General features: G+C 38.1%; 1 protein-coding gene across 1 annotated transcript in view; it reads left to right on the top strand.

The window, feature by feature from the left end:
• Positions 1–24821, top strand: part of ARHGAP15 (Rho GTPase activating protein 15) — a 611884-nt gene that overhangs the window by 467637 nt on the left and 119426 nt on the right. The window contains exon 12 of the mRNA XM_059394353.1: positions 16555–16689. Within this exon, the coding sequence (XP_059250336.1) occupies positions 16555–16689 (135 nt within the window). The remainder of the gene's footprint in view (positions 1–16554; positions 16690–24821) is intronic.

Raw genomic sequence — 24821 nt, 5'->3', positions numbered from 1 at the left:
AAGTAGGAATTTCCATGCTTTTGTGAGCTTAATGTTCCTTTAACATAGAGAGCAGCTGTGTTTATGTCAATAATTATACATTGAAATAAGTGCATGTACATGTGTTTCTTTATGGGATTAAGGATGTTAGGGATGTCCTTACACAAAAGATTTTGTCCCCACCCATAAAGTTTCTACAAAACCAAGTTATACTAGTTAGAGATTCTGAAATATTTCTCTGGGCAGTAGGACTTCCATGTTTCAAGTGACGGACCATTAGATCCATTAGATTGGATTGATCTGCTTATTATTTTCTCCTCCCTTCCCTCCGCCCCCATCTGTTCTCCAGTCTTCACTATCTTGTTCAGTACCCAGGATCTGACCTGTATGCATCCATCGCCAAGGTCCCCTTGCCAAAAGGTTTCCAACTAGATTGGGCGAATAGGAGGTATCTGCAAGAGAGCAGAGGGCAGGAGGACACAGTGCGAGAATGCTGTGATTGTCAACGCTTAATCCCCAAACTAGAGTTAGAGGCAATAAATACTCAGTTTTTCAAAGCAGAGTGAGATCAAGGAAAACTGGATGGCTCTAGGCAAGATTTCTGGAGATGTGAAGGCTTTCTTTGGGCTTTAAAGAATGGGTAGGATGGGGTAGAAGGAAGGAATCAGTTTTAAAGTTGGTCAAGAAGGAGCAAGAACCAAAGTGGAGAGGTTATAGTGTGCAATTCTTACTTGAGAATAGCAAGCACACCAGTTTAAGGGAAACAGATGATCGAGGTCTTAGTGAAGTGAAAAGTTAAGATTAAGTGCTGTATTATAGAATCCTTGAATGAATGGAAAAAGAAATCTTAGTATTTTTTCTTAAAGATTTTTAAAATTTATTTTAGAAAGACAGGGTGTGCAAGCAGGGGGAAGGGGAGAGAGAGAAGGAGAGAATCTCAAGCAGACTCCCCACTGAGTCTCAGGACCCTGAGACTGTGACCTAAGCCTAAATCAAGAGTTGAATGTTTAACTGACTGAGCCACCCAGGAGCCCCAAGAAATCCTAGTCTTTAAAATACATGACAAAGGTGTGTTCAGTATATAAATACAATCTGCAAATTATATGTATTGTGGAAATTTATTCAAGAGCCTTATCACACATTCAAATTAACGTATGGCTGTTTTATCACTAAAAATAGCTCTGTTCATTAAAGGAAATGTAACCTAGATTTTCAGAAGATAATCTTCCTAAAACCATCTTATGTCTTTAACCAACATTCCTCATTTAGTACTGTTCTCCGAAATATTTTAGACTAAGATGGAGAGTTATAAACTTGACAGTTTATCTGTACTTGACCAAACAAGTTTCCAATATGATCACAAACTATTGACTTGTTGTTTGTAGAGATACAACTACAGAACGTGGAAAACACCTATCATTTCATGTGTTTCATTCCTCTCAACTTTACATGAATTTTGCCCTCTAAAGTTTATGCCATTGGGTTTGCATTGATAGGTGTTCTTCAGCAGAGGTAACCTGAATCACAAAGTATGACTTTGTGACTGCAGTAGAATTTGCGTTGTCAAATGTGCTGATTTGTATAGATGCTGATCATTGGGGATCAACCCTTAACACCAGAATCCATGTTGTTGGTTGGATATTTCTTTCATATCATAGTGTGGAGCTGTTTGTTTATACCCTGTGTAAAAATAATTATATTCTCACTTCCAGGACATAAATTTGAATGGTACTCTTCACTTCTTGCTCTTTCTATTTCTCTATGACCATTTTCCTCCCTTATTATTTTAGGTAGTCTACAAAATAGTTTGTGACTGCGGCAACAGTGTTAGAAGCAGCTATGGCATTAACTTCCTGTGTGAACTTGAGCAAATTATTTAAATTCTCTGGTCCTTAGATCTTTACATGTTAAGTATGGATAATACTTCTTTGCTTTGTTGCTATGCAAAGTAAGTAAGATCATGTGTTCAAACTGTCTGTCGTGGGACACCTGGGTGGCTCAGGTACCCTGAGCCTCCGCCTTCGGCTCAGGTCATGACCCTGGAGTCCCAGCACTGAGCCCAGCTCAGGCTCCCCTCTCCCTGTCTTAGGATCCCCTCTCCCCACATCAGGCTCCCTGCTCCCCCTTCCCCCTTCATTCTCTCTCCTGTCAGTCTCTGTCTCAAATAAAATCTTAAAAAAACAAAGCAAACCAAACCACCTGTCACAGTGATTAGCACATGGCAAGCGCTAGGTTCATGGCTTTTGTCATCATTGTTATTATTATTAAACTTTTACTTCTATTGGTTAATTCTCAAATTGACCTATCCAATTTTTCTCTCCCTTTACTAAGCTTGTAGTCAAATATTCAAATGTCTACCGGACAGTGTCACATGAAAATGTCAAGAGGATACCCAAACCAAACTCCCTGGCATCTTATTGCCAAGAACAAACTGAATGAATGAAAAAAAAACCTAGCTACTCTTTCTCAGGTGTCTGACATAAGACAACTGCATCAGCACATCAACATCCTTTTAGCTAGAAATAAGAGTTGTACTTGATTCTCTTTTCCTTTTATTGCCACTACTTTATTAAATTTCAAAGTGTCACATAGCCTCTTTTTTCATTTCTACAAACACCACTTAGTTCTGGCCTTCCTGACGCCTCAGACTACTACAACAGCTTCATAACTAATTTGCATCTTCCTACTTTCTCACCTCTCAAATGCATCATTATATTCCCAAAAGACTCATCTCCATAAACTATCCTCCGAATGATTCTCCATTCAAATTTTGGCGGTTCTCTCTTGACTAGGGGAGAACGTTTAAACAGTTAATCCCTCAGCCTGGCAGTTAAGGAATTCCACCAACTTCCAAGCTGAGTTCTCACATTTCAAAACCCACCTTTGCACTACCCATCAAGAGGCTGCTTGCCAATAATCAAACTTTTATCCATATTGTCTCTGTTTGCTAGAACATTGGCTCTGAGACATTAGCATGCATCAGAATCACCTAAAAGACTTGTTAAATCACAGATAGCCAGCTGCACTCCAGAAATTCTGATTCAGTAAGTCTGGGATGTAATGTGGTAATTTGCATTTCTAATAATGTCCAATGTGATCCTGAAATGACTAGTCCTGGGATCACACTTGTAGAACCTTTGCTTACAACATGCTTTCTCCCCCCACCTCGGTCATCAACATTCTATGGCTCCCTTGCTGGGAGAAATCCCCCCTGCCACCTCAGTCAGAATGAACTAGTCCATATTCTGTGATGACAGAGTGACTGAGGTTTCAGGCTCATAGTCAGATGGACTGGACTCTAGCTAAATACGTGAGTGAACTTGGCCAAGTTGTTTAATCTCTGGACCTTCACTTTCCAGCCACTAAAATTGAACTAATAATAGTTCCTATAGCATATGTTGGTGTGAGGATAAAATGAATTAATACATGTGAAGCACTCACAATAGGGCCAGGGAAATGCTCAACTGTATTATGTTACCTAGTAGTTTATCTCTTTAATCTAACACTTCACTTAGCCATATAATGTTTGGGGTTCGCAGACCTAAGTCCTTTTTTAGACATTAAGCTCCCTGAAAATAGAGACCACATCTTTGTGTATCCCAGAAACATAGCCTTGGGCTTAACACTTTACAGGTATGCAGTATAAAATACTTTTCAATTAAATCAAAATTGAGGAAGTTTACAAAGGGATCTTAAGTAAGTGAAATCTTCTAGAAAACAATAAAGCCATCATTTCTTTTTCCCCCATCATAAAGGTGAAAAAAAATGAAGCCAATTATTAATAATACATTGAAAGTAGGTTTGCTTTTTCCTTTGAATTTTCTAAACTCTATAATTAAAATGACTTCAAATTGAAAGATTGTAAAGAAGAAATTAATCTTATTGGTAAGTAAAAAAGCAAATCCCCTGGTTGATGTTAGATATGACCTGTGAGCAATAGTTACACTTTCATACTTTCTTTTCTAACAATCAGCGTGTGGAGACCAGCATAATCCAATTAATTGTAATTCCCTTTTGTAGAGTCAGTAAAGTAGTGCATGATATTGAAACACCATTGAAGTCTTATCTCTGGTCAGATAATCCAAATAGATTCGCATTTCCAACTACCAGCAGGTCTTTCTAAACTTTAGGAAAATAGAATATTTTGACTTCCCTGAACCTATGATAAATGTGATACACAATAATTGGTCTGTGAACTTTAATGCCTAACCATCAGTTTTCTAGACTTCTTTCTCTCCTATGTAACAACTTCATCAATGCACCTGAGGGTCTCTTATTTCCTTGCTTCCTTTTATATAATTTTTCCACAATGAATATGCTGTATTTTAACACAACAGAGCCTCTTAACTGAGCTCCTTGCTCCGGTGCCTCTTGGACACACCGCCTCTTGTGCGTTCACTCACTCTGATCCATTCCACTCATTCCTGCCAGAGCACCTCGCTAGAATGTCACTGTCCTGCTGCTGTCATCCAGCCCACTTCAATTGTAAGGTCTGCTTCCTCTGACCTGTGTCTTCCTTTTCATCCTCAGCCATCTGAGACAAGGAACCTATACATCCGTGCCCTCCAGCAACTTGTAGTTCCACAAATGCGTGTTCCTCAGATGTTGGCATGACTGTTATTTCTCTTGTTCTCTATATCCCTCTTCCGCCCTCTCCCTCATCCTCTACCCGGCCATTGTCCACATGGCTGCTCATAAACTGAGGTAATTGCCATGTGACTCCTCATCTGGGAAACCTCCTTTGACCACCTTCCAGAAGACACTAGACACGCATCTTCTATGTTCCATAGCCATCCACACTAAGTTATATAGTAACATTTTCCATGTTTTATTGTAATTTTTCCCCTATATACTGCAAGATCTTCAAGCTTAGGAACCAAGTCTTCATTATGTATTGTTTCATCCCAGCAGCTACAACACGTCCAGGAGAAAATGGGAGTTCAATGAATATTTGATAAATGAATGAATGAGTGACTAAACAACCTACTCATATCTTCAGTACTAAGTGTTTTGAAAGAGGAAAACAAACAAAGAGAACACAAAATTGTGTTGCATATGTGTGTGTATGCAGACCTGCTGTTATCACCATTATTGCTATGCCATTAAATAACCTCTACTATCAAAGGTGGTTAAAATCGGACAATTTTATCCATAAATAGTAAAAGGGAGCTCACCAGGCATGAGACACCAGGCTAAGCACTTGGGATACAAAGATTAATATGAACAAACTTGTTTGGAGGAGGGATACCAAAGAAACTTTTGGGTTAAACCAGTGGAGTTAAATTATTTAGGGTGTGCCAAGGAGAGACAGGATTATCAGGGAGGATTAGAAACATAGGAAGCAGGATCTGAAATGAAGCCAAATGTAGGCCATAGTCAAGATTAGCAGTATAGGTATTTAAGTAACATCAGGAAACAGAGGCAGAGACCCGAGAGTTAGTGCCAGATTTGCTTAGTGTTGACTGGAAGAGAAGCAAGGGGCAGAGTACCTCATCACAGAAGACTTCGTCTTCCTATATCCATCACTCCAGCTTCCTCCACTAACTTTTGTGTGCTGTCTAATGAGGGAAGGTGTATGGTGAGGTTAACCCAAGTGCATCTCTATTCTCTTTTCTAAAAAGAGAATTTCCTATAGGCCAGAACTTCCTGGGCTACTTGCTTGGAAACGTGTCTCAATACTAACAGGTCACCTGAGATCATAGCAAATGATGTCTTCCTATCTTTCGACAAGAAGAACTGCAGAAAACCCTTAGACTTAGGAGGGTTACATAGCTATCATCATCATCATCATCATCATCATCATCATCATCACGATCTTTATTAAAGAGGTACTTATGAAGCAACTAATTGAGCATTTCTTTGTATTGAAACAAAGAGAAAGTTATAAGAGTTAGCTTCTTCCCTAAAAATAGCACAATCTTAGCAATGATGTTAAGGAGAACTCAAGAATTGTCAGGACTTCAAGAGATTTTTTTATACCATTTTTGAAACATCTTGCAATCCTCATTCTGTCCTTAGAATTGCCTTTCTTCATACATTTCTTGCATTTAACACAGCATTGACATCTAGTAGGTGTCTCATAAATTGTTTTAATGAATGAATATGTTAATTAACTTGATCAATACTTAATTTGTTTAACTGTATACTACTAATTGCTGAAATTGACATAAATGGTAGAATTCATTCATTTATTTTTGGCATACCCACCCATTTTTTTATTTAACTTTTCTTTCTGTTTCTTCTTATTTCATCAGAAAATGGTTACTGTTGTTGTTTTTTTTTTTACTATTTTTTAATTTAAATTCAATTAATTAACATACAGTGTATTATTAGTTTCAGAGGTAGAGTTCAGTGATTTATCAGTCTTATGTAATACCCAGTGCTCATTACGTCATGGGCCCTCTTTAATGTCCATCACCCAGTTACCCCATCCTCCTGCTCCCCTCCCCTCCACTGAACTTCAGTTTGTTTCTTATGATTAAGAGTGTCTTATGGTTTGTCTCCTTCTCTGATTTCATCTTACAGAAAATAGTTATTGTTATTGGGGCTTATTTTCTTATTTATTGTTATTGTTGTTATACGTTTGTTAAATATCAATGGTTTACCAGTTATTGTCATTTAAAGATTCAAACTTTTTCACTTCATTAACCAAGGTTTTTATGTGTATTTTTAGTTTAAGTCTCTATGCTTCTCCTCATTTTATTCTTTATTTAGTATTTTTTTCAGCTATACTATTAAAGGCACAATTTACAGACATCTGAGAAGAGTGATAGGCAATAATGAATACATATTCCCAATGAATCATAGTCTTCAAATATTGTGATGGTAACATAATTGGTGCATTAGGTATGAGGGCAATTTGGCAAGGTCTATCAGTATTTTAGATATAAACACAATGTTTTATCTAGAAACTCCAGGTCTAAGAATTTGTTCTGTTCACATAGTACATACTTATACTTAGATATAAATGGTCTAAGAACATGATAACTTACACTAGTACTATGCAAAATATTCGACAATTGAAAACTGATTAAGTAAATTACTGTACATCCATAAAATTAAATATGCAGCTTTTAAAAAAGAACAAGGAAGCTCTTTATGTCCTGATTTTGAATAATATCTATGATATATTGTCAAGGGAAGAGAATCAAGATGCAGAACAGTACATAGATTATATCGCTGTTTATGTTTTAAGTGGTGGTGGAGGGTAATATTGCTTGAGTATACAGAATGGCTTTAAAAGGATACATAGGAAATTGATAATATGGGTTTTCTCTAGGGAAGGTGAACTGGCTAGCTAGGGATAGACTAGAAAGAGACATCTGCATTATGTATTTTAAATCTTAAATTGTATGAATACATTTTCATTTTCAAAATAAAATAGAAAAAAAATTTTAAATTACAATAAGCACCACACTCTTCATGTTAAACAATGTAGGTTTTCAAGTATGTTATCAGGTGATTTGACAATTTTTATCAACTACTTTTATAGCTCCTTTGTAATAAAAACAGCCCACATTGTGAATTATTTGTATGAATTATGATTCTCCAAAGTTATGGAAGAAAGGGACGAAAGGGTGATTTTATGGTCCATATCTTTGAAAGCTGGAGGACCCTGGAGGAGCCAGACAAGCAGACTCTTCTTTGAGGTGGGGAAAAAAAAATCTCTAAAGTTTTTCATTTACAAAAAACAAAATAACCAGTTATCGATAATAGATTCATGAAAAAATCTATATCACTCATCTGGACTAAAAATATTGCACAGATACAGAATTAAGAAGATCGTGTTAGTCAATGTTTTCACAAAGAAACTAATGCATGGAGCTCTATCTATTCTGTCTATGTTTATGCAAACAGTTGTAAAACTTACAGATCTCCCAATTCTGATTTCATATGCCTTTGAAGAATTCTGGCAGCTCTTGTGATACGAAATAGAAAATTTATTTAACTACTTCCATGAATCAATTAATCAAGATAGTTTAGGGGAAAAATGATCTTCAATGATTGCCAAAACATTCTCTTCATTTTTGTTATCTTTAACTGATATCTAGGAATAAAATAGTTTTGATGAATGAGAGTAGCACCATCTTAGTCTACCAATTTTTTACCTTTTATTTCTATTTTCCTGATGAAATATTTCCAGACGGGAGACTTCTAAACTAGGAAAGAGCCCAGTCCTTGCTGCTAAATGATACAATTTCTAACCCCACAAACACCAACCATGTAGTAAAGGGAATAATAAAAGCTAGAAATTATATTAGATTCTAGGAACATTTGCCGAAGTCTGGCCGACCAAGAAGATAATGTCCAAATAAATTTTCTGATAACATTATAACAAGCCTATACTAAATCGTTTACATCCATTACTTCACTTAATTCACACAAAATTAGGAGGGAGAGCTGACAGTTCTCATTGGACAGTGAGGAAGCCAGCACTTTAAATAAGATGGACGCATGTGCATATACCTACAATAGAAATGTCATCTGTAGGTGGGCATTTATAGAATTGAATTGTATTTATTTCCTAGATATCATTATGAGATAACTTTTGACCTGACTTCCTGCTTGATATTTACAAATGTAATATAACTTTGAGGGAACAAATAGCAGTGGTGTTGAAATTTAGAGCCGATAATGAAGGAAACTTCAAAATGACTTTGTTGAAATGTAATCCTACGGATTCTCTACCCTTTGGAATATGTAACGTATGAAATCATCCATGGAATTCAAACAAATTCAGAATCTGTTTGGTGAAGACGGTCAAATAAAATGAACCATTGTGTATGGTGTCTGCAGAGCACAAAAAGCCTTTGACTGAATGGAAATAAGAGCAGTGTTGGAAGCTCTGAGTATGAAAGGAATTAAAGAAATATATATTGGTACCATGAAATATATCCTCTTTTGAAATGTATGATCCTCACAAATAAAGTCAATTTATTTTTGTGAGTGGTGACGGTGTTGTTAGACTCCGAACAGGGCTACCTCTCCTCAGATCCCTAGATGAAAAATATCTAAAAACCTGGAGAGAAGCATAATGTCAATAACATCATTTTGTAAGGTGGCATTATACATGGAGTTATGATGAAGGGGCGATGTTTTATGGTACGCCATTATAAATTAAAGATGCACAAAGCAATGACACATTTGTTATACTTTCCATCTGTGGTGCTTGCTTTACAAGTTTCAGTTGTACCTATTTATTATGTTATTATTTACATTCAAATGAAATCTGAGGAAAAATTAAAATAAGACATTCTCATTCCTGACCCAGTAACTAGCCTGGATATAGTAGAAGGCTGTTCTGCTTCCTTCAAAGTGAGTAACTAAAGATATTTTATATTAGCCTGTGACATTATTTACATGCCTTGGGCTTCCTAAGTGACTTGCAAAGGAATATACACTACACAAAATACATAAAAAGCAAGCCAACATGGCATGCTAAAACATCCCATTAAGAAATGAAAGCTTGTTCTTTTTTGTCTTGTTTTTTGTTCTTAGTTTTAGTATCTCAGAGAGTTTCTGGTTATTTCCTTTGTTCCTCCCTCTTTCTTCTTACGATGGCCACACAAAACTATATTTTGTAGGTCAAGTGGCAAAACCACCCAGATCCAACTACGTTCTCTCACAGTAAAGTACCCATTTTTAAATGTAGGCCTGTTCATTGCTTCCTGGAAGTTACTATGATAAATTTAAGGACCAAATCTCTTTGGTTTTGGAATACAAAGCTTCATTTTTAAACCCATTTTCCTCCTTCTTTGATAGATACCATGGCCATAGATATTTAATTTAGCTTGCATTGAGTGTTTCCTGGGAACATTTTAAATATTCCCTAGTATTTTGTGTCTGAGGTTATAACAGCAATGAAATGTGTGCACTTTAGAAGTAGTAGCTGGAAAAAAAGAATGAGTAAAAAAATGGCAATCATAATTTTATTCTTTGTCTAGAGGCCAAGATAGAGAGCATCCTGCATATTCTTAGAGCAAATCATTTGAAATTGTTGGGTTGAGTCTAAGTAAACAAGCTACTATCCAACTAATTCCAGCTTCAAACCTGTTCTCTGAATCTAGATAATTGTTTTATTCATCTGTAATAACCTAATAGCTTTCTGTCATTTCTATTACATTTCTATTTCTCTTATGTTTCCTAAGTGTGGCATACCTCATGTGTTAAGAAAATGTTCAGATGTGATCCCAAGGAACAGGATATCTTTTCCAACATAAACTTTTGGCCATTATATTTATTTCTTAGGGCTGCCAGAACAAAGTTCCATAGACGGGGAGTTGGGTGGGATCAAACAACAAAATATTTGCTTATATTTAGGAAGGCAAGAAGTCCAGGATCAAGGTGTTGGCAGGGTTGCTTTCCTTTGAGGTCTCTCTGCTTGGCTTGTAGAGGGCCGGCCGTCTTTTTCCTGTTTCTTCACACAGTCTTCCCTTCATTACATGTCCATATCCTAATCTTCTCTTTGAACAAGGATGTCAGTCACATTGGATTAAGGCCCACCCAATATGATTTCACTTTACCTTAATTACCTCTTTAAAACACCCATCTCCAAATACAGTCACATGCTAAGTTACTGGGTGTTAAGGACTTCAAGGTATGAATTGAGGGTGACACAAGTGAGCCCATAAAGGTCACACTGCACATTGTTGGGGGTGATAGGTTTATTCTTGGAGTTTGTTCTTGCTTGTCTGCAAAGTCAACAGGGTCTCATTCTAGGGAACAGACGTAAGATGTAAAATGTCTAGAACTTAGTCTATTTTTACTTGAATAATATTTCTGAGCACTTGGTGGAACCATCTCCTTTGAGGAATATAAAATAACCTCAACAGTTGTGGCTTTGAAAAGCACAAAATACAGCCCCAGTATGTTGTCTGTATTCTATGTTTATGTAATACAAATCAAGTGAACTAACAAATTAACTGGCTGTTTTGTCAAGTTATCTAAAATAATGTCCTCATCAAAGTCTCATGTTAGCCCCAAGATGCTCTAGAAAGGGGCTGGAGTGAGTGCAGCATGGAAGGATGTTACTTTGACACAGGGTTTATATCACTGTGTTTGAGAAATTGGAAGCTCTCTAATATACTGGAAATCACACTGAACTGTCACTTTAAAGGGCCAAAACAACAGAAAAGGTTGAGCTAGTCAGATGATTCAACCAACTTCCTTTTGATCCACCCCTTTAAGTGTTAAACTAAAAATCAGGGGTGCCTGGGTGGCTCAGTGGGTTAAGGCTCTGCCTTCAGCTCAGGTAATGATCTCAGGGTCCTGGGATCAAGCCCCGTATTGGGCTCCTAGTTCAGCATGGAGCCTGCTTCCCCCCTGCCCCCACCCCGTCTCTCTGCCTGCCTCTCTGCCTACTTGTGATCTTTCTCTGTCAAATAAATAAACAAAATCTTTAAAAAAAAAGTGTTAAACTAAAAATCAGCTATGTCCTTATCAATAAACAGTTTGTCTTATCCACTTTAATAACTAATCTTCCAGTTTGATTTTATGGCCCAATGTATTATTCTTTTTCAGATCAGTAGTCCCTCTGGCATCTCTTTCATGTGGGCTCTGGCTTTCATGTACCCAGCGGGACTTTCAGATAAGGTTTCCAAATGGTCATCTGCCCTGGAAGCAGATACCACATCCTTTATGAGAGTTTTACAATGTAATAGGTTCTTGTCACTATATTAATGAAATCTGAGCTCTTCTCCTCATATCCTGGGGAAAGTTGGGGTGTCTTTTCCTCCTTTTTATTAAAACAGTAAAAGAAAGTTGGAAAGAAGCTTAGAAAGGGCCTGGAAAAAACTACCAGGTAAACACGCACTTGCTCTTCAATACACAAAGACGTACCTTTCTACTCTGACGTCACTACTTGCTTCTGGATAGTTCAAGTTATCTGCAGTCACATTTCAATCAGTGCAGTGAGTTTAGTTAAAATCAGAGCAGATTTTGTAACTTCTGGTTCTACCAATCTATAGAGCAATGTATGAGGAAAGTGGCGTTTGAGCTAATAAACATGCCCTTTTCCAGAGGAAATTACCAGGATTTGCTGTCACTACCAAAGGTCCATCTTTCAATTCTCCATTTTAAGAAATATTGTCCCTAATAGTTGTTATCTATTTTTTCTTTCAAATATAAGTAGCTTGATATAGATGGTTTTTTTTTCTTAAAATACACAAAAGACCCTGCAAGAAAGGACATTTCAAGATGGCCTTATTGAGGTACAACATGTAGATATGTCTTGGCAATCCCATGAAAGTCACATAGTGTTTGGATTCTAGAGCTTGTACTATCTTCAGTTCTGTATAAGTGCTTTAAGCCAAAAGCCATGACCAAAGTGAATTTAAGAAAACCTAATTAGAGGACCAGGAGAAATCAGCACAATTAATAGAGTAAGGATTGTGAGATATCATGATTCAGTCAGGTTTCTTCCCAGTATTGGACTCCAGCATGTCACATCTCTATTGATGTCATGTCACACACTACATCACACTGAGGTAAATCCCCTAAAACAACAGGATGGTTGATGCTGATTGCCTAAATCCCTGATGTTTTTTGCCTTTTTCGCCTTTATTGACCTTTCTTGTCATAGTAGAATCGGCTATGTTTGTTTCCTTGTGCTTTCTAGATGTTTTCAAAAACTATCCTTCTGCCTGTCTTCATTTCTAAGAAAGTAAACAGATATATGGTGAATTAGTGGTGAATACAGGCCTGGTGTTCTGTATAATCTCTTTCCTACTCTATCATGTGTCCTCTTCACCACATCCTCACCTGGCAGCTTGCTCTGTGCCCTGCCCCCTTCCTAATGCAGTTCCTTTTTATTGCCAGTTTGCTTTATATCTGTTTCTAGTAGAATCTCTTCCTCCTATGAATTAGTAATTACAAAAGATCAGAGTTGGTTTACAGATAAAAGCATAGCCTCAAGTAGACATTTAGGGATAAAATGTAAAAATTCTATCTTGAAGTAATAGTCTACCCTTGCAATGACCCCTTGCAATGACCACTTAACTTACCTCTTCCCTTTAAGCTTCTGCCAGCCAAGATCAAGTGTGAACATAGTGCTTTTGAGGGGTGGATGAGTTTGCTGGCTTCTTACTCTGGACTCATCCTTTGTCAGTGATGGAAGAGCTACTTAACCTACCCATGCATCATTTTCCCTGTCTGTAAAATGGAGATGATGATAGCAATAACATGATTCTCACACTCATCTTGAGACCGTTACTTTGGATAATGAATCTAAAGTGTATAGCATAAGTCCCAAGTATTGAGTAAGCACTACGGTTGGTGACCGTTTTTGTTGCAAAGCACCCTGGAATGTGGTCACTTGGATCTTATTCTGTAAAAGGTTTTGATTTTGTCCATTATAATGACCAATTCTTAAGTTCATAGCAAGGAAATCTCAGTGTGTTACCTAGTTTTGTACTTCTTCGCCTACCTCAGGTAATGTTCAAAAATCAATATTCTTTGGGTAACTTCTATAGATTCTTACAGCTCGTTACAGTGGTTCTCAGTTGGGGATAACTTTGCGTCACCAGGAGACGGTTGACACTATCTGGGATTGTTTTATTGTCACCACTGGGAAGTGCCACTGGCATCTAGTGGGTCAGGACCAGCGATGCTCCTACACCCCAGTATACATAGCACAGCTCCTACAACAAAGGATTATCTAATTCCAAATGTTAATAGTGCTTTACTGTTGAGAAATCCTATGCTATTGAAAAAAGAGAGAAGCACAAGACATCACCACTGCTAACAGATTAGTTAGAAAGTGTCTATCAAATAATACAAATGTGTTTATAATGATACCTGTTAAAACCTAGATACAATTATGGTCAGTTCATTTTGTATATGGACATAACTGCATGTTTAGATAAGTCACAATGGCCTTGGAAAATACTCCTTAAAGCCCTCCGGCTTATAAGTAATCTTAAACTTGGTTGGTTAGGAAAAAACTTAATATAAAAATTAGATTTTATATTTCAAAAGATTCTTTCCAACCGCTTGTCATACTATTTGTTTAAGCTACTTGTAGAGGGCTACACATTGTTTTGCTTTGTTTTCTATAAATGAAGACCACATAGTAGGAATGCTGGCTTAAGTAACACAAGCCATTCTTCTTCTTATATGTCATTTCAAGTGGATATCATCAAATGGTATTTATTGATGGCAAATTTTCTTTTTTACATATATTGAACTATCCCGTTTTTACAATCACTTGAATTAACTGATGTTTATTCAGAGAGGACAAATATCAATGGTCAAGCAATTGTTTGTTCTTGTTGTTTTCTTGTTCCAGATAAAACCTTTCTCTTTTTCTTATCTACGGAACACTTTCCTTTGGCAATCTTGAACCTGTGCACCAGATTGGCATTTTGTCTTGGACTTTTCTGATAAATAGTTGGTTAAGATAGTTGTGTGTGAGAGAGCACGTGTGTGTGTGTGTGTGTGTGTGTGTGTGTGTGTGTGTGTGTTTAGGTTTCCACTTAAAGTTCAGTGCCAAAGCTACAGTACTTATACATTTTCTAAATGTGTTTTAAGCAATAAGTTGTACAACATTTTTAGAACATGTGTTAAGCTATTTCTCTAAGAATGAAGCTCTTAACAAAACATAAGCACTCTGCATGAGATCTTAGCAGCAAAGTGCTTAAAAGATAAAGTAAGAATTGGTACCATGGGAAGAACACCAGCTGTAGAGCGCACAGGTCCATTATGAGAAGTATGGTAGTGGGTAGGGAGAAAATGATTTAATCAGGAGTAAAACCAATTTTATTATAAGGGCACGCAGGGGGTGTGGCACCATAGTGAGAGGGACATTTCAAAATATCTGACAGATTTCAACAATGTGAAAACCCCGTTCTTTAAAGTGACAGTAAACCCCATCAGGTCTCCCTTTTTGATGCTATTGTTAACAGTTGACTGTTTAAAGCTGGCCTGCTAAGTTGCTGTCGGCCTATTTCAATAGTACGTAGCCAAATAAAAGACTAATTGTTGAAATACAATCAATCAAAGATGATTGCAGGGCAGAAAGAAGGTCTCCTCCACTGATTTTGTTGTGGATCATATTATCATGTATGACTGAGGTAAGAACGAAGACTGAAAGGGAAGAAGAAAATAGCCCATTGGAAAGAAACAGATCCACCTTCCTTCCTTCTCTTTGCAAACACCTCATTGAACAGGAGCAGTCACTCACCAGCCCTGGAGATAATAGTCCATTTAGAAAAAGAGATCTGATAAAGATTTCGGCTAAGATTTTAAAAGGACATGAACACTATTAGCAAAGCAGCCCATGCCGAGATTCCCCACAGTGACAATTCTCAGCTTTTCTCACATTTTTGGTGCAGATTTTCCTCTGCTTCATAAAACTGACACCAAGGGGGCACGCGAATGCGAACCCAAGACATCGGGAGAGAAACAAAATTCCAGTTGACCGAATACCTGTTAAGTTCTGGCCAGGATACCAGGCTTTTCACTTAACCACCCCCTCCCAGGTTGTTAAAAATGATTAGCTTTAGTTTGTTGTTGTTGTTGTTGGCCCAGAATTTAACATCTCTTTCACGTGGCAAGCTTACAAAGACAAACACTACAGATCAGCCCCGATGCTTTTCTGCTGCGGTCCTTTTAGCAGTATGTAAAGCTGTCCCTTTCAGACCCTGCAACATCCACTTTTGGGGGGAGAAGGATTCAAGACTTTCCTTTTAAGGGCGAACGAGAAGAAAATAATTGTCCAGCATCCCCTTATGTCTTCTAAAAACTTCATTTTGGCATTTATGTTATTTAATATTTAAATGTCTCAACTCAGTCAAGCTTCCCAAGCAAACATGTCTGTTGTTTCTAGGCGGAGTTGGTAAGCACTTGTGGTTTGTCTTTAGTGTGTTATCATTTTTGACAGCTTTGCATAGCCTCCGTAGGCCAACAGGGGTCTGTCTAATATTGTTGCTGGGCACATTTTCCTCGCTGAGATGAAAACTAAAAAAAAAAAAAAAAAAAAAGATATTTTTGAAGCAGTAAGAAGGAATTAATATCCTTTCTCACTCAGTATTCTATTCCTTGCTGACTTTATATTCAGCAAAAAAAAGCAAAAAAAGTGTTACCCATTATTCCCTTGTACATAGCAAGGCTAACACATGTAAAGCAATAACTCATTTTCTATTGCCATGTTTAGCATATGTCTCCTGTTGGCTCAGCAAGGCCTTTAGGCCGGTCCCTTGAGCCGGCCATCATTGGCAACTCTTAGCCCCTCGGCCTCAAAACCAAATAGCTTTGAATCATGTTGAGCTGTGATGCTAATTTTCATACTGATGCATTATGGGAATAAATGTATCTGACATACTGTGTCAATGGCACTGTCTCTTTGTGTCTCTTGTTTTTTTGTTAGCTGCATTCCTACAGATGGTATTCCATTGAAAATGTTCCCTTCCTACGGAAAAAGGGGAAAAAAAAAAAAAAAACACGCACAGCACCAAACCTCTAGGTGCAGAAGGCTGTTAACGGTTGCTGATGATAGTAGGCAAACATTAACATAATAATTAGTGTCTTGTAATTGTTTCATTAAAACCAGTTGTTCCATTTCTCCTCGTGTTTTCCCAGAAGAGAAGCTGAATTTGGACGACAGCCAGTGGGAGGACATCCACGTTGTCACCGGAGCACTGAAGATGTTTTTCCGGGAGCTGCCTGAGCCGCTCTTCCCTTACAGCTTCTTTGAGCGGTTTGTGGAAGCGATCAGTAAGTACCCTCACAGACAGGAGTGCTTGGTGGAGGAACCTAGTGGCGTGGAGTTGTTAAGTAAACAAAGAATGACAAGACTAGCAATGGCGGAGACGATAATGCCTCCCAACGCTCCCCATGGTTCATTTTTATTTTGTGTTTTTGATGGCTTATTTTTATTTCTGGCCCTGCAATATTTTCTGAGTTTTGTTTTGTTTGTTTGCTTTTTGTTTTATGTTTTTTTGGTTTTTGGTTTAAAAAAAAGAACAGGGTAACCTATTAAGAGTGGTCAGTTTTCAATGAACCCTCCTCAAATGAAATTAGCTTCTGGAATCTGTTTTAAAGGGATGGCCTTTGGCAGCTCAGTGCTTACCTTTGGAGTTTCAAGGAGTTTGAGTACAAAGAGGTCTTGAAAAAGAACTTAAGTGACTTTGATTTTGTTTCGTTTCATTAGAGGTGTTAAATCATCAGCTCAGGCCTCACCTTCTTGAGGTTCCCTCACCCATCACCCCCCAGTACTAGTAAATAGCTACAGTTTGCTTATGAATGGTGTCATATTCAATTAAATAATGGCAGCTTTCTTTGGCTAAACTGGTAACTTTGTGGGAGGTTGAATTATATCACATACTAACCAGTAGTCATTGGACACTCACTCCAGGAAGCTTCCTGTTCTATTGTTTTTGCATTCAGAACACACACACTTAAGTAAAAATCAGTAAATGAATGAGTGAATGAATAAAAATCTTTCGACGTGTAAGGGAACTTTTGCTATTGATGCTTCCAGAAGCTACTACTAGTACATCTAAATTTAGTATCTTAGGGTATACTTACTATAATTGTGACAGCTTAGAAAAAGTTTCCTGGCAAGCAGGCTGATTTAAGGAGGAAAAAGAAAGGAAGAAGAAAGAAAGGTAAAATTAAAAAGCTTGCAAGCCTGGCAGGAGCTTAATTAAAGTCCAAATGAGAAAAATCTCCAAGAAAAAAAAAAAAAGCTCTGCTTAGGAGGTCTGATATGGAGTGACTGTGTGTGCAGTGTTCCCATTAGTGGGAGTGGGAGTTTGGGGGAGCCCATGTTGGAGAACAGCCCCTTAATATGCCCTTTATTCTGTTTCCCATTTCACAAGTCTTCATACTTGTTTAAAGTTCTGACCACCAAATGATATCAAGAGGAATATAGCAGAATTTATTTCCCTAAGGTCTTTCTCTTACTGTCTGCTCACAATGTCGGATTTTGTTGTTGTCATCATTGCTCTTGTTGAATATATAGTAACAGGTGCTCTAATGATGGGTTTTGAGGTGAGGCTGGACCTTTTAACCCTGGTCATGACTCTTTATTTCATGAGCTTCCTGCTTCTCAAGGAGAACAGTATTTTATGGTTCCCAGGCTCAACTTTTTAAAACGAGAAATGAAGAAAATAATAAATAAGCATGCATTTCCATAACAGCTTATTCTAATGTTGTGTCTTGGACCCTGGTAGGCGAGCATGAACAATGATTCATGATGTTAGCACGGTATTCTGGTAAGAAGTCAGGGAACTTGCATTTCGGTAACTATTTCTGATCGTGTATATTTAAAGAAGTCATACAGATTTCACATCAAGACCTCCAGACTTTTTGGTGAGGATTATGTTATTTGTAAACATACCAGTACACATGCTGATTTGAGGGCTGTGATACAGAAACCCATCATTTAAGCTTCCTTCAGTTTGCCTGATTCTAAAGATACAAGGTAAGCCATTCCCTTAGCTTGGGAGAGAGGGGAAGCAGGACCTCAGAACCCACATGAGGGCATGTCCTTTGAATTTCTATGACGAGTAGGACCATCTCTGCACTCTCGTAGACTCAATCCCCACTTAACAGAATTTCAGAAACACGAGCACAGTCCAAATGGAACAAGGCAGAATTAAAGAGACAGCATGCCATAGTGATGGATGGCTATTGCCAGAGTTTTTGGCAATGCCTGTAAAATGGGTTATGGCAAAAACAAAAGAGATAGCGCTTAAGAAAGTCCTTTAAAACTGTAGGATACCTTGCAGATGCTAACAGTGTTTCTTTAGCTAAGCTTTGTCTAAAACTGTAATATAAAAACAAGGAGAAAGGATTTACTTCGTTGTTTAAGGCAAGGAGAATCAACCTAACAACCTTGCTTTACCTAACTCAAAACAGTACCTATTATTTCTTACTATACAAAATGGAAGGGCTAACCAACATGGTTGTATGGTGGAGAAATATGTTACAATGTTGGACAGAGATTATGTGCACGAACCATGTATTTCTGGCAGAATCTTGAAGTCAGTTCTGGTGTTCTAAACTCAACCAGTGTCAGGTCTAAGTGGTAGTTCCTATTTAAATATCCTTAGCCAATGGGAGAATGGCCACCTCCTTTTTGGCAATGATAAAACTCCACCAGAGAAGTACTTCTATCCCAATGTGTACCCATCAAGTAAAAAATCTTTCAAAACTATGAAGACATCTATATCCAGTCCCAAAGGGGTGATGGGTTTTATCGTAGCTCACTGCCCTCTATAAAATCTACACAGTGAGAAGCTCAGTAGACCTGCCTGTGAGGTCTTGGCCTTCTTTTGAAAAGGAACCAACCGGGTGAAGGAAATTCATGGGGAAGATGTCTATCCATGCTGGCTCTGGGCCTTGTGGCCATCTGATCTCCACCTCTAGCTCTGTGCTCTGTAACTTAGGAGGGTGGGCCCTTGCCAGCTACATTTCACAGGTGCTCTTGAGGGCTGGCTTCCAGCTGCCACAGTCAGTGGAGGTGCTGCCAGCACAGAGCAGAGGGAGACCCAAGGAAAGGACCAGCTGCTTTGTTAGTTTATCCTCCACCCCCTCTCCCTTCCCACCCACCTGCCTCAGGTGGTTTCTCTACCTGAAGGTCCATCTTTTCCATGGCTTCAGCTTTGACTGGAGAGGCCTGCTCTGGTTCCAGCTGCCATCTAGCGATGCGGACCCTTCCCTCTTTGCCCATCCAGCCTGGTAGTAGCTTCTGGCAGGGGCTGGTTTCTCCATTATTTCAATCTTCCTTACTGGGCTCTCAGCTTCTTCATCACATGGGTAACCAGTTCCCTGCATCGAATTAATTCCCTCTGTTTATGTAAATACTTGAAGTGGTTTCTGCTCTTTGGTCAGACCCTAGGAAAACACCATGTCAGTCAATGTTACGGTTCATGTCGCTATAACATTATTTCCCTTTTCTCTTTCATTACCCCCAATCTTAGGCTTAACATTTTTATTTGGGAGAGATTGAGAGATCTGTTATCCTTTCATGACATAGTTTAAAAGTGAATAGACCAAAAGGAATTTTACTTCCAAATGGAATGCTTTGCCCTCTGAGGAGGAAATGTTATTTCATGTACAAGCAATTAATGACCACTTGTGCCATTGGAATGACTGTGAATTCTTGTTATACGTTTGAAAGTCATCATTACATATTCCGGGAAAAAAGAACAGAAGGCATTTACTTTTTTAAATGGTTTCTTTTTGGACCAAACACAAACATTAATATGTAAGAACCTGTAATTGCCATAGTGATCCCCTTTCTGATAACACTCATTGGGGTAACAAAAACACCAGAGATTGTTTTATATTTTGGAATCCAAGTCCTGCAGCTATTGATCTGAAATTCTATATTTGAGGTCAATGCAACTGGGTCACCGCAGGTTATTTCGTGGGGATTTAACCCGCTGACTGCAAGGACTTAATTCCCTGGAAATGACTTGTGCTGAAAGCAGTATTAGTACTGTAAATGTGAACTCAGACAAAAACACGGCCATAGAGTTTTATGATCTGTGATGCAATCTTGGAACTAAAGTCCTGCCAGGGGTCTGGACATTTCCAGTATATCTAAATCCTAGGAAATGTACTAAGCTTACCTCTACTCCTATCGTTTTCATGCTGGTAACTCTACATATCCAAAGAATAGAGATGAGTAGTGTCTTTTCTGATTTAATGTCTGCTTTACTACCAAGTCCCCAGGATAGGGACAAAGAGGAGAAAAACTTGTTGTCATTTTTTTTTTTTTTTTTTACAAATATCTCACTTAACCCTCAAAATAACAAAGCAGGGGATATAAGAGAAGGGAAAGATCCTGTGGAAAATAATTTCTAGTTCATCCTGTTACTACGAGAATTAACTAGGATAACATTTTCCTTATTCTATGTTAGGTACTCAATAAATGACTTGAAAGAAATAAATTCTTCGGAGGAATAAAGTGAGTCATAAAATATTCCCCAAGTTCACATGGCTCAAGAGATTAGACTCAGCATTCAATTCCAGACTCTAAAACACAAATACTTTTCATCTTCATACATTGCCTTTGGGGGACCATTAAGAAGAAATCTTGCTTGAAAGATAACTAACTAGCTGTTGGCAAATACCTGTTGGTATTGTAGGCAAATATAGCTTCCTATAGAGGACCTATAAGTCCTAAATAAATCCACAATCAGTTTTTTCTTTCTTTTTTCTTAACCAAGGTTAGAATTAAATTAAATGATCAGAAATTTTGATAATGGAGTTTTAAGTTAGAAATAAAGTAGAACTTTGCAAGGATTGACAATGTTGCAATATTTACTACTCAACATTAAAAACATCCATGCTTTAATGTTATTCTCTCTGAATATTTTTAACTCTTTACCCTATTATTTTTAAGACCAATTGTTCACCCCTTCCTTTTGAAATGTATTTAGCTCTACACAAGGTGATTTTCCTATTTCATATGAGTAACTATTTCTTTTTATTTTAAGATTTTATTTATTTGAAAGAGAGAGAATGAGAGAGAGAGAGAGAGAATGTGAGAGGGGGGAGGGGCCAAGGGAGAAGCAGACTCCCCACTGAGCGGGGAGCCAATACAGGACTGGATCCCTGGACTCCAGGATCATGACCGAGCTGAAAGCAGTTGAGTAACTATTTCAAGCTCACCTTTTATTAGAGTTTTTTTTCCGCGGTTTTCACTTGTATCGAATTACAACAGGCAACAAGCCAAGACTGCTTCAGGGTGCTCAGCCAGGAGTCCTTCCTGCTCTCCCGAGGACATGTGCATGAGTTTTCTATTGCTATTGTAACATATTATCTCAGACTTGGTGGCCTAAAAATAAATCATTTCTTACGCAATATTTCTGTATGACAGAAGTCTAACACTGGTCTCACCGGGCTAGATGCAGTGTCCACAGGTCGGCCAGGTTCCTTTCTAGAGGCTCTAGCGGAGAATCCATTTCCTTGTCTTTTCCAACATCTAGAGGCTGCCTGAATGCCTTAGCTATTGGTCCCAGGCCGTCACCTACACAGGCAGCAGTCACATTAAATCACATCGCGCTGACCTCTTCCATAGCCACGTCTCCTTCTGCCTCCCTCTTCATCTTTTGAGGACCCTTGTGATCACAGTGGGCCAACCTGAATAATCTAGTATCATTCTCCCACCACAAAGTCTCTCTCTCCATCACATCTGGAAGATCTCTTTTGCTCTGTAAGGTAACATAGGCATAGGCTCTGGGAAGTAAGGTGGGAACCTCCTTGTGGAGCCATTTCTCTGCCTACTACATACTTTTCCCTCTCCTAGCTTACACAAGTATGGCAGCAGCTCCACTTCCATGCCTCAGAAGCTCTTAGTCTGGTAGTTTCCATCTGCCTCCTTTCAAATCCAGATGATCACAAGAGTCAAGATGACCGTGTAACTGTAGCTTGATTAGTAGGTGAGAAGGGGGTAAAAAGAAATTACTTCATGTATTTCCTTATGAGATGTGTTATTTATCATTTATGAGGGATAGGCTTAGAGATTTGACTCAAGCCTGAATCAAAGCTCATTTATTCAAGGACTTTCTGATTATTTTATTTTAGGCACCTTCACCTCAGCTCTTTGGTACTCTTACTAGAACATGTGAGTTTGCATTTGTTGGTTTATTTAGTTTCTGAAGTTGCCCCTGTGTGCAAAAATAATGACATTTCCTTCCACTCCTGAGCAATGCTCTCTGTATTACCATCATGGGATGGCAACCGATGCTAATCATTTGATCAAAATGACCTTCTGGTTCCAATATCAATTCCTTTGTCATCTTTTCCAGTCTTCTGAAGTAAACATTTTGTTTATATATAAATATATATTACTCATTTTAATATATAGCATTTATATTTATATGTTATCATTTATAAAATGGTTATTTTATATATCATACTTATTTTATGTATATGCATATACATATATAGATACATACATGTATAACACTTGGAGATTAGGCAAGCCAGTGGTAAAATGAAAAAAATGATGGTGTTCCATACAAGTCTTCCATTTAAAAGCTGTCGTCACACACACATTTAAAGACAATATATTTTTTAATGCCCAGTTGTTTGTAAACATTGATTAACTAAGCAGTAAAACAAATTGTGAGAAATGGTGTCCACAAGACTGAAGACCATCAAAACGCAGGCTGTTAGTCACAAAGGTAGAGCAAACCCTATGCGAATCCTTAAATACAACTCATAGTCTTGTGTCTCTACCAGTCACAATAGCCTCATATAAAAATGATTTAAATTAAAGGCATTGCCTTATGGCCAAAAGTATCTATTGCATGTTCTAATGTTCCCCCCCCCCCGCCCATGGTCATCATGCCATTTTATCTTTAGAGTATGCCTTCAATAAGTAATTGGGGAAGGAAGCCAGTCAAGTATATTTGCAAATATTTTCTTTACTCTTGACTTTATCTTGCCCTTTGGTCAAACTATTTCTGATGCATCATCAACTCCGTGATGACACTCTTTGGGAGAAAAGAAACAGAGCTTGCAAGGCACTTGACTACAAACAGTTGCTAAACATTGAACCCATGATAGTGACAAATTGCCTTAAAACTGTAGAAAATAAAAAGCAGGGTTTAAGGGGTCACCCTAAAGAAACCAGAGATGTAAAAATAATGGAGTATAAAAATATTCTCTGCAGCGCCATTTCAAGGAAATTTGAAATTAAAATAAAGGTAGATTTTAGAAGTACTCCCCTTCCACTAACATTTCCACTACAAGCTAACACTCTCACAGACTTGGCGGGGGTTTTTGTTGTGGTTGCTTTTTAATCAGTGTGCGTGTATGTGTGTGTGTTCTAGCAAACTAGAAGTTTTATGGCTGATGCCTAGCTTGTCTCTTAACTCATTCTAATTATATTCATAATTAAATTGTAAAAAAATAGTTGACTAGAGCCAAATGGCTTGCACAGGTGTCTTTTTGTAGGAATGGTTTAGTGCTAGATAATAAACAACTGGACCTCCATCTACTTAATTTGGCTCAATGAAAAGTCCTTTATCAGTAAAACTAGAAGGTGATTCAGAACTCAAATTGGGCCTTGACTCTGAAATTAATTGAGTGGTAAGATATCAGCTCCATTAGAAAATGTGGTGCTTGCCTTTTTGCTGTTCCTTAAAACTTCCCTTTTCCTTGCACTCCTTTCTTCCATATCCTTAAGGGGTCACTTTCAAAGCATTAAACTTTTCAAACTGAGCCAGCAGCCGGTCAGCCTTCATGAGTCAGCTTCCGAAGCATCTCCACTCCAACGGAACGGACGTGCTTTTAACAAATATATACCAAAATGCAGAATTTCTCCTCAATATCTTAGTGGAAAACAGTTACCTTAAGCCATTCCCCTAATGGTAGATTTAAGTGACTGGTTTTCATTGCCTGTTACCAGGTTCACTGCATCAATAGATGTTAATGAAATGGAGAGTTTGTGGCCTTTTATTCTACACGGAGGCTCCTGCCTCATTTCACACTCTCGGGTTGACACCACATTGTGATCACCACTGAGGGGTCTTGGGAAAAACTGTCTGCCCATCCACCACCCACTCTGACTCTGGCCACAGCTCCAGAAGGAGAATGACTGCCTCTAATTCCCCAGTAAGGTTTTTTATTTCTCTCTCTCTCTCTCTTTCACCTGATACAGTATGTTTCTAGAAATAGGAGCTAAATAATGCAACTGGTTGACCATCTCATTTCAAAGAAGAGCCACATTCTTTGCAAGATCTTCAAATCCCTACGTGCTCTGGCGGCTCACAAGTTCTTAGACTTCATTTTTTACTGTTCTTGCCTTGCCCATCTCATTCAAGCCCAGCGCTGTCCTGGCTCTTCTTTGAACACCACCAGTGCATTAAGGGTCTTTGCTCAAT

The sequence above is a fragment of the Mustela nigripes genome, chromosome 3 (genome assembly GCF_022355385.1).
Source record: "Mustela nigripes isolate SB6536 chromosome 3, MUSNIG.SB6536, whole genome shotgun sequence".
Taxonomy (NCBI): Eukaryota; Metazoa; Chordata; class Mammalia; order Carnivora; family Mustelidae; genus Mustela; species Mustela nigripes.
This window is presented reverse-complemented; position numbering and strand designations above follow the sequence as displayed.